We start from the raw sequence: 10,866 nt of genomic DNA, 5'->3' as shown, positions 1-10,866 counted from the left end.
GTTCTCTGAATGTGAGCAATGGATGTATTTAGGTCGTCAAATCAAAAGAATGCCAAAGACGCTATGCTAACGGGACGGCCAAGCATAAAAAGCTGAAGGAAAGCAGCATGCAAATACGGGGAACATTAAATCCGACCAATAGTATGCAGTGGCGGGTGACACATCCAATTATGTTTTTGACGTGTTGTGTTTCACACATCTTTGTAGTCTGTATGCTGGACATAAACGACCTTTAAATTACTGTGTCGGGTCTTAGACTAGAGAATTCCCGGGGGGGTGGGGGGCAAGAGGGGTTAGTTTTACCCGGCCAGGCCGTCCCCAGATCTCACGCCTCTAAGCACAGCACCAATAACGAGAAGTGACTTTGACGTGTTTTGTCAAGTGAATCTATCGCTGCTAAGGGTCTTTCCTTTAACAGGGATAGATCCTACTAAATAGAAACGATTGCTAGCTTCGGTTTGTCTGCTGTACACATAAGTCAGGGTTGTGACCTCTAATCGAAGAGAGGTATATTGTCTCGACAATGGACAGCGTCTCCGGGACTAACACAGTAACCCCTCGATGTGTTACGGTTACTCCCCGGAACCCAGGTTTTTTCCAGGGCTCTGTGTTGCTGGGCCTCACTGCGCACGCCTGACAGCGAGCGAGTAGTGACGCGCTTGCGCGTGCGCAGTTCCGTGTTTTTTAACGTAGAGGTGTGTTCAAACATGGAGAGCAGAGCGCGGGAGATGAAAATATTTGTTAGGGGGCTCATGCAGGGGAGCCCTGATCTCAGGTACGGTGTGCGTTCCGTTAAGTGTAGTATTTTTGAGAACTACTTACAGATGGAGTTGCAATTAGGCTGTTATCTTAAAGAGTTTTCACAAACACCGGCGCGTTTCGCTGTTCGAGGCTGCCTGCATCTTTAACGTGTTTTAGCACACTAAAGTTATCGTTAACTGACACCGTAGACGAGGGCGTTAGAGGCGCTACATTATTTCTTGGTTGTACACGGACAACCTTGGGTAGAACCGAACTGGGGGCCCTTTAAGAGCCAAATAACAAGGCGAGCCATCAACTAGTTTGAAATGGAAAGCACATGTACTGTGTGTGTGATAAAACCTTTATCGTGATAAAATGTATTTTTTCACATTCCTCAGTTTGTTAATTAAAGACATACGATTATATCACTTAATTGATTGACATTTATTGAAATAATATAAATATGAAACATTCAAGAATCCACTGCGCCCCGACGACCTTTACCTACTAGGAACCCAAAATGTGTCATTTTGTCATGTCCTTTATTTACATATCCTATATTGTTATTTTATGTGAAGCAACATTATTTTATATATCACTCACATATGTGATGTTTGTGTAGAGCGCAGATCCTGTACTGAATTACTTCACTGTGCTCTTAAATTGGGTGGTTATGGACAATGCTACACGATGAAATAAGGTGATGAACCGTGGGTCACAAAATTTGGTCAATTATGGAAGTCGGGGATTGAAGCCCAGGATTCATAGTTACCTCTTTTGCAGTTCAGAGACTGTAAGTTTACACCCTCTGTCTTCATTTCAACACTAGCATTTAGTGCTTTTGTGTTCAGTTATTCAAATATTGGCTGTAAAAGGAGTTTAATAAATACCCTTATCACACCTTAAATCAAACTGTCTCTATACATACATATGTAAATGTGCACAGTCATACAATTCAAAGGTGTGATTTTCGAATTGGAATGTGTTGATAGACCGCAATCAAACCCAGTGACAGAACATGCTTGTCTGAAATCATGCTGCACTTATCGAAAGTGTCTCTGTGAAAACTTATAACCTAAGGAGTAAGATTAGGAGGGGCTGCGAATCCCCTTAGTTTCTGTTTATTATTTAATTGTGCTCATTGGAGTGTTCAGCCTCTCCTTAAATCGTTATTTTTCTGTAGCCAGCCGATCTAGCAGCACTATTAACATGAAATAGAATCTTATGCCTTTCCTTACTCTTCTCAATTGATAAACATAACATGTTCTGTCTTCTGCTGTTTTATGTTCATCTTCCACTTCGAAATCTGAGTGGATATTGTCCGATGCTCCCCCCCACCACTCCAAAATCCTGTGATATAAACACCCTCCTGTCCTTCTCTTCCACATGAATGTTGTGTTTAAAGTGAAGTTGTTAGTTTAGTTCTTGGCTTAAGGCTTTTTGCCAGATTTACTGTCTCTACATTTTTGATATAGTATAATCACTTTTTGTTGTTCTGGAAGAATCGCAAGCTAGTCACTGAGAATAATTTGTGTAAACCCCTTTGTAACGTGCAAGCTATTGCTGCTTGCTTTAAATATCATTCAAATAACTTTCAGATTCTTAAGATGTTTTTTAATGTTTGCTGTTTTAAGTTTATATTTCAAAAGGGAATAATACAGGATTTAACCTTTTTCCTTTTTACTGGCATGGGCATAAAATGCAGATTGTGTAGGTAGCAACCCTATCAATGACAGCTGTCAAAATTTTGATCAGATGCAGAACTGAGGCTGGACCTGTGCATGTGTATTGAAAACCTTTTCGACAAATTTGGATACAGTTACAAAAAGAAAGCAATTTAAATGTTTTACAATTCAAGAACAAAACAAATTCAGTTATTACTATCATAACAAAATAGCGCTACAGCTAGTGCGACTTCCTTCGATTCTAAAATCAACAAAATACTCATATCTTTTTCACTAATCAAATCCCTGCTTTGATAAGAAGTTTAAGATACAGCTTATGTGCTGCGCACGCTGAGGCACATTACAGCATTAAGTTGTCTGAATCATGACCTTGTTCATACAACAAGAGCACTATGCAGGCACTTAAGTAATAGCGACTCTGGAAAGCCCCTTTTTGAAGAATTGGCATTTGCGAATGGCTTGAGTGTAGATACTGAAGAGGTGATTTGGGTGTCTCAAATAACACTGACTTAATAGGTTGCAAAGACTTCAATACATGGAAAAACACTCAGTTCATCAAGTTGTAAATTACGACAAACCTTTAGTTTGGTGCTTTATTTTTTTTTGCACTAAGTATCCATGTTTCATTTGGAAACCTTCATTCATTCAATCAATCAATTTGTGAAGTGTGGCTTATCACCCCGGGGGTATCCAGACACTAATCATTAGACTCATTTAAGTCTGGAGTCCAGCATAGGATTGTCACTTTACACCCCATCAGCAGGGCTTTTAAGTTGATATTGCTTAGTTGTGAAACATAACTTTGTTATCACCAGTGCATATTTAAAAAAAAGTATTAATTTACCATTTATCCGGTGATAGGGAATGCGGAATTACTTACATTGCCTGTCATTTATGTGTTTGTATGAGCTGAGCAATGGAAGAAGAAAGTTGTGTGAAAGAGAAGACAGAGTTCAAGAGACATTAAGGTGCATGAAGAAAGAGGGAGCAACAGGGATATATATGGAGAAGGGGAGTAACAGGGGGTTTCAAAGGGTAGGACATGAGAGAGGGGAATTTGTGTGGGAGGTGAGTGTTTACTGGAGGAGAGTTGGGGCAGCAAAGCCTCTTAGAGAGAAGGGTCTGACATGAAGATTAGGCTAGAAGGTACGTGAAAGGAGGTTGTAACAAAGGATGGTGTGAGAGAGAAGGTAAGATGACAGGAAGAGAGAAGGGTGTGTGCTTGATAGCACATAACCAGTATATGGAGCACAGTAAATACTGGACAGAACTGCAGTTATCCACATATAGCCTCGAAAAATCCTAAGCCAATGGACAAAACACATGTTCTAACTCTATTATGACATAAAATATATTTAAGAATGCCAATTGTACATAAACTACTACTAGTAAAACTCAGGATAAGGCACAGCAGTCTGGCCTTATATTTTCACTGTGAACTCTGCAACGCTTCATAAATAACGACTACAATCTCAATGTTTTCCCCTGGATGAACAGATATATTTTGGCCCTTAATTCATTTGAACTGCTAATATAATTTGCACAAGATGACATCTGTACGGGTAACCAGAATTACAATTTTTGTATTCCTGTTGCTGAACTGACAATTTCTCTATGCTTGCCCTCCAGAAATGCCCCGCCATTCAGTTTATTTTCCATATGTTCACACTTCTGTTATTTGGTGCTTAATTTACGGGCATTACATAATTGCTGGTGTCATGCAGACTAGCTTTGCATCTTCTTACCAGACGGGCTATTTGATTTGGCTGCTTTGCTGGTGGGTTGGGGCAGGAGATGCAAAATTATCTGTTTAATAATCTATATATGGCTATGCATTTATGACTCTTGGCAACAACCATGTTTTCCTTGCAAGTCTGACTGAGGGATCTTAGACTCCCAATCGATGTATGCTGAGGGATTGTACATCACTTAGGTGTTGCGAGGGGGAGGCTTGGGGCCTTGGCAGCTAAGAGGTATCTGAGTCTGCAGTGGGTTGCTTAGATGAAGGATGGGACTGAGGCTTAGCAGCAGGTTCGGATGGATGGGTGTTGGAATAGATTAGCCAGGGCAAAGGCAAAGTGGTTAGATAGGCACAGAGAGGATAGCTTGTGACAGATCACCAGAGTCAGTGGCATATAGGCTCCTATCCAGAGCCTGTGAATGATGGTCACGCCATGGCTTATGACAGAGAGGTTGGACAGACTTGTGATGGAAAGCACTGATGGGGCTTGTGACACAAAACGTAGTAGAGTGCCTGGAAGACAAAGATTAGAATGGACTTGGATGGAATAAGTAAATGGTGCTGCAGATGGATGGACAGAGATGAAAAGGTGGACTATTTCTAGAATCCAGAAAAAGAAGATTGCCCTAAAGAGTGGGTATAGCCTAATTCTGCTTTCTCATTTTATTCAGTGTGCTGACGCAGCGCAGCATCCGAGAGCAGTTCCTTAAGCATGTAGGCTGCACCTCCATGGAAAAGGAGGAAAAACTGATTCTGAAGAAAATTGTGGAAAAAGAGCTTCTAAAGATGCAGGTGAGAAAAAAAAAACATTGATATCCCCTAAGTGAACCTACAAAACCCAGATGGTCGGTTTGTGATCTTGTGCCCAAATATTCAGAATGCTAGAAAATATGTTGAAATGGATGATGGAGGGTTAATATTTATTTGAGTTTTAATCTAACACATTTCAATTTTTTTTTTTTTTCGAAGTTTTGGTGATGACCCTTGGAAGATTGGTTATTTCAGTGAAATACTGCCTGATGTTAATTTATTTTTTAAAAATTAACAAGTGTGCAAAATTGCTGGCATGCCTCTGCCTGATTTGCAGAAATAGGGGTGCAATATTGTTAAAAACAAAAAAAAAAAGTGTTGGATACCCTGAATACCGAACATTTTTCTGCTTTATCACCATAACATGTAACCTTAACATGCGGGATCAAATGTATAAATTGGGTGTTGAACTGAAGACTCTATTGGGTAGGCAGACACTTTGTGGTATTCTTGAGTTTGACCTAAACATGGCGCCATGTGTACTGGCGATTATCTTGATGAAATGCCCCATGGTATCTGGATCCACCAAGCACACTCTAGTAGAATGTCTACTTTCTGTGTTAAAGTTTGGAGGGGGGTGAGGCTGGGAGCAGCTCCTCTCAGAAATATGGTTTCTCTCTGGCAGGTGATTTGCCCAGCTACATATTCAAAAGTTTGTTGGTATTCAAGGACTATACCCGTACACCTTTTGTGATAGTGAAATACAGAAAGTGATTACAGCCAATGATCCCTCCTATTTACACCACCACACGCTAGAGTGCTTGCTGGTCAGGGAAATAACTGAAGAGTCCTGAAGTGGGCTTCTCTGGATAGGGACAGTCTTTTACCTACAATGTTAAAGGTTTTTGTGGGACACCTAAAGAATGTTGCAAGGGGAATGCTCCCAGTCCCAGCATCAAATTAGTGAGCTACTTGGCACCCTATGAGTGGCGTTTGTTCCAAACCGAGCAAACAAGCTGAGGGCTATAAAAAGTCATCAGACCAAATCCAGTAGCTCGATCTAGACTGCAAAAAAGAAGAAAAAGCAAAAATCGAAGCTGAGCTGTTGAGTGCTGTTAAGGTATATAGAAATCCAAAGTAGTGTAGAGGAGAAGGGATTATAAACAAGGCTCCTGGTTTTATGGTATATATATTTCCGTTTGTATTTAGCCATATTTATTTTTTACCATTTTCTCCTGTATTTATTCATATTTGTATTGGTTTTTGTGACAAAGTGAAGTTGAAAATAGTATGTTTTCACATTTCACCGATAAATGTACACTCATGCTTAAACACCTGAGAGATTTCAATGATATAAAAACCCACAGGTGATAAATCAATACACGTATATGAAAACATACACATTACCTTTTGCAGATCTACTGCTGGTTAAGCCTCCCTACTAAATTCCTTTCTTTTTTTTAAATCCTGTCGCCAGTCAATTCGCACAGCTATTCACTTGGCAGCTATAACTGACCGCATTTAGAACCACAAAAAAAAAACCAAACAACCCAATTATCGTTTTTATCCACATAAAAAAATAATAATACAGAGTTGAAAATAAATGGCTTTCTGCCTGCATTTATCTGTAAACATCAGTAAAAACGGCAAACATGGAGCCATCATTATAAGTGGTTGACTGTAAAGAAGAGATGACAGTTATTTGAAGCAAACTGTGAAGGGCTGTTGGAGGCACAGATGAAAAATGGACAAGAAAAAGGTACTGCAAGATTATTGCAAAGGGGATATCTGGAACTGCGAGAAATATTGGGGATGCTACCCAGATGGTTCAATGGTTGATCCATCTCACTTAACTATTTAGTGCCAAACTGTACTGCTCTAACCACAGTAATGTGGGGTAGCTCCAGAAACCAATGTGAACTTCTTTACTGCGAAAGAAGTACATTTCACTAAAAGCTCAATGTAATAACAAATACATGGTATTTGCTGACTTCTTAATACTAAAAACTTGATACAGCACCTTACATATTGAGTTGACACATGATATTCTAGCATTAAATATGCTCCCAGATCCGGGCAGCAGGACAGTGATTGTGCCAGCCTATGAAAAGGTCCAAAGGACATGGTGACATCAGTCCATCTCTTTAATACTTTTATAAGTGGTAGTCAATGCTTTATGCATCTTGTTTTGTAGTGAGTCTTTTTTATTGCCCAGTTATGCATTTAAAAGTCCAAATAAACATGCTAGAAGTAAATGTTGTTTTTACAAATATAGCTTTGGATCATGCATTGCGTTTTCCTCTCTGTTGGAGTTGCAACTATACAACACTTTGGTTTTCTGAAGGAGTTATTTTTTTACAGGCCAAGTATTATGTAATATGCATCCTAATTCTGGGTGTTTAAATCCAACGCCATTTCTAAAATATCACGTGACTCCACAAACTTCATCAATGAGCTAAATGAAGCAAACACAAACAAGAGAAGAAAGTGTCTCCTAGAAAAAAATATCTGTACATTCTTTTGGAAAACCTTAAGGATACAACTGCGCTTCTATTGGGATGGGGAATGCTTTGGCTAATTCCAGCGTCTGGATTTCCACGTTTGTTATTGTGATTAAAAGAGACTACTGTTGTTGAAGGTCCTATGTAAAGGGCTGAGATTAAGTAATCCATGTATATCTCTGCTTTTTCCATTGTTGCCTTGCAGGTGGACGACCCTCGTGATGGCAAATCCCCTATATTGCGGATTGTGGGAGAGAAAACAAAGAAGCGTGCACGCGGTTCTAGCTGCAGTAGTTCGGATGATGGAGCAAAGAGGGACTCCAACAGCACAAAGCTAGTGAAACCTGTCCCAAAAAAGAAACATTTGGACTTCAGTGCTGGTGAGCAATGCCCATCTGGGGATGGGAGAGACAGTGCTAAGTATTTACAGTCACATTTGACTTGTAATTGCGTGTTATCTCCAAAAAAGACTGTTCTTTTTCTAGACCTCAGACTGCTCTAGCTTGTTCAGTGCTTGAGGCCAATAGTTGTGCCAATGATTCCTCTGTGCCGATTGCTGCTTCACTTTGTCAACTGGCACTTTTGTGTAGATTTAAACCTACCATTTCCAGGCTGCTCTTTCTTTGAGTTACACAGGAGTGTGGAATTTAATAAAATATCTACTTGTCCATGGGATGGATTGCTTCTTAAATCTAATTGTCCTGTAAAATAAATTTACTTGTCCCTTTGGTGCCATGTAGTTTGACAACAAATTTAGGTAGCAATCTCATTATGTAACAGCTCAGATAATAGTCTCTCTGATTATGCCACAGCTGCTACTATGGTAAGGCTTGAATACTTGCAATCTCATACCCTACTGTAGCAATTTCTTTATTTTACCAACCTGGGGCTGGAGGAAGCAGTAAGCAGTAGTTCCAGGGCTGGAATGCCTTTGAGTCTGCAAAACTACTTACTTGCCTGTTTTAGGATTTTCACCAGCTCTTCTCAAATCTTTTCCCATATTGAGAAAGGCTAGAAATGTAATCTTGACAATGGAGCAGAATTAGAAGTTCTTCCAGGGTTGGGGAAAAAAGTGGTTGGAGGGAAAGTAAACTTGTAAATGCTCAATAGATTTTCACACAAGCAAATCTATACATACATATTTCCTCATTCTAAAAAAAACAGTCCACAAATATTTTGTAGGAATACAATTTCCTGGTCTACTTCTGGAAGTTCTTGTGAATTTATGAAAACCACTAATTCAAAGATATACACCATGGCTGCACTTTTGTGAATTTAAGAATTGGGTCCCTAATTAGGTCTGGCATTAACCAATACATTTTGTTTTTATTAAGTTTCTCTCTATGGGTATGCTTTACTGTGAGTGATCGCATTCTGCTCTTCTACAGGGAGCATATTGGCACACAAAGTAATTTTGTTCAGTGCCAGGAATACTGTGGCAATCAGTGGCGTAACAAAACTGGAGGGGGCCCCTGCAAAGAAAATGTAGGGCCCCCCCCTCTTGAGACTCACTGGGGGCTGGTGCTGTGCTGAAGGGACCTCCAAGAGAGGTACCCCAGCATCGCAGGGGCTGTCGGGCCTTTGTTATACCACAGGCGGCAATGTGTTCTTTTTGTGACCAAAAACACGTTTTTTGCTTTTTGCCAGGGTTCCTCACAATGATGAGGGCCTGGTAGCACCCACAACAATAAAGTTACAAAAGCCATGTCAAAACAAGACATGCATTGACAAAACCAAAAGATTGGTTGACTTTGCCAGGGCTTGTTTATTTTCTTGCTTTCTATAATCTTGTTGAAAATGGTTACACTGATTTCCCAGTAGGGATATTTTTTGGAAATACTAGCATGTATCAACACATTTTACGTAATGACGCTTCAAAGAAATAGCACCTCGAATTTCATGGTAGCGAATGTTTTTTTTTTTTTTTTTTTCCTATTTGCATTTTTTTCCCTCACTCTTGCTTATAAGCTTCTGCAAACATTTGCATCTAATTAGAGCTCATTCTGGGAGCATTATACTTAGCCTCATATTTTTTGACTTTTCAAACAAGTGTGTACTTTTTTAATTTTCTTTTTTTATATATATCATACTAGAACTGCTGTCAGTGCAGTGTGACCTTAAAACATTTATTTACAGTGCTCACCCTATCAATAAAGGCTTTAATATTAACGAACCATAAATAAAAGTTCCAACAGCATGAACACATATAATACCTCAACTGCGGACAGCAAACGTCTTTGTAAACTGGCAGCCAAAGGTTTTGTGCTGCAGGGGATTGAATCTAGTTGTCCCAAGTACAAACACACGTGAAAACTTGTTGCCCTTGATCCCAAACAATATGCCCCGGGCTTTGGGCTATAAGAATTCCACATCCCCAGTTGCAGTCCCAGTTGTATTTTACTTCATGTCCGTACACATAAGCGTGCCTTGATGACTTATCCAACAGTCTAAGGTGACTGACTGGTAATTTCTTCTGAATTCATGGATGTTGCAACAGTGTTCCAGCATGGCTTGCATCTCAGAATTTTGCTTGAACCTTTGGACACTTTGGTCACACAGTGTTACAAAGTAAGTTGTACAGTAGAATGCTTAGTTTAATATGTTGTACTTTATTGGGCTAATATTTAAAACGAGGCTCGCCGGGAGATATCAACCTTTCTCAGCAAGTTCTCTCTAACTGCCTAACTCCATATAGGTCCATAGAACAATAACTTCTTCATTTCATAACCTAACTGCACAGCCACCGCAGCGGACAGACCACACACATGATAACAACATACAGCTAGCTGTTTGTTGTCTTAGACCTTGCCCCTGTTCAGGTTTATCTATTTCTTGAGATTCAAAATCTAAATGAGCTGTGTTTTTGTGCCAGACTTTGTGGCAATAAGGTCTTCAGGTGTTGATTATCAGGGGCGAATGTGTGTATGCTTCAGAGATAGGGATGGAGAGGAAATACTCCTGCAGTCCTATGGTCTTTTTAAATATTTGCTTGATATCTAATTCTACCTCAACTTGCTGCCCTTCTCTTTAGTGAGACCCACATTAAAGCCAGACACACATTTTAATAAAATCACTTCAGACCAGCACAGCACCTTTTTGAGCTAAGTATTTACTCTATCATAACCTGCGTCAGAAATCTTACAAAGAGAAATAGAACTTGATTCTGCTCAGCAAGGTCTGGCTTTTAGGCAGGAGATTAAGAGAAGCAGACGTCTAACATAGTTTCCTTTTTGTTAAGGACTCCACATCCATCATTTTGTAATAGGTCTGCTCAAGCATTGGACAAATCACTGTAACCACCAAATATTACCTCATGTATCTACACATTTATAATACGATTAAGCTGTCCTGAGAATAAACTTGGGGTAGTGGAGGTGTCATAGCTAAAGTCACAGTATATCCAAATAAATCTTTAGTCTGTGGGTAAAGCCACCCGTATACATCAGGC

General features: G+C 39.7%; 1 protein-coding gene across 1 annotated transcript in view; it reads left to right on the top strand.

Annotated features, from left to right (window-relative positions):
• Positions 1-647: 647 nt before the first annotated feature.
• The window catches only part of HIRIP3 (HIRA interacting protein 3), an 87,777-nt gene continuing 77,558 nt past the window's right edge, over positions 648-10,866 (top strand). The window contains exons 1-3 of the mRNA XM_069244119.1: positions 648-775; positions 4,839-4,959; positions 7,624-7,798. Coding sequence (XP_069100220.1) covers positions 708-775; positions 4,839-4,959; positions 7,624-7,798 — 364 coding nt within the window. The 5' untranslated portion in view covers positions 648-707. The remainder of the gene's footprint in view (positions 776-4,838; positions 4,960-7,623; positions 7,799-10,866) is intronic.

This window comes from Pleurodeles waltl, chromosome 7 (assembly GCF_031143425.1).
Source record: "Pleurodeles waltl isolate 20211129_DDA chromosome 7, aPleWal1.hap1.20221129, whole genome shotgun sequence".
Lineage (NCBI taxonomy): Eukaryota > Metazoa > Chordata > Amphibia > Caudata > Salamandridae > Pleurodeles > Pleurodeles waltl.
Note: the sequence above shows the minus strand (reverse complement) of the source record. Positions and strands in the feature narration are given on the sequence as shown.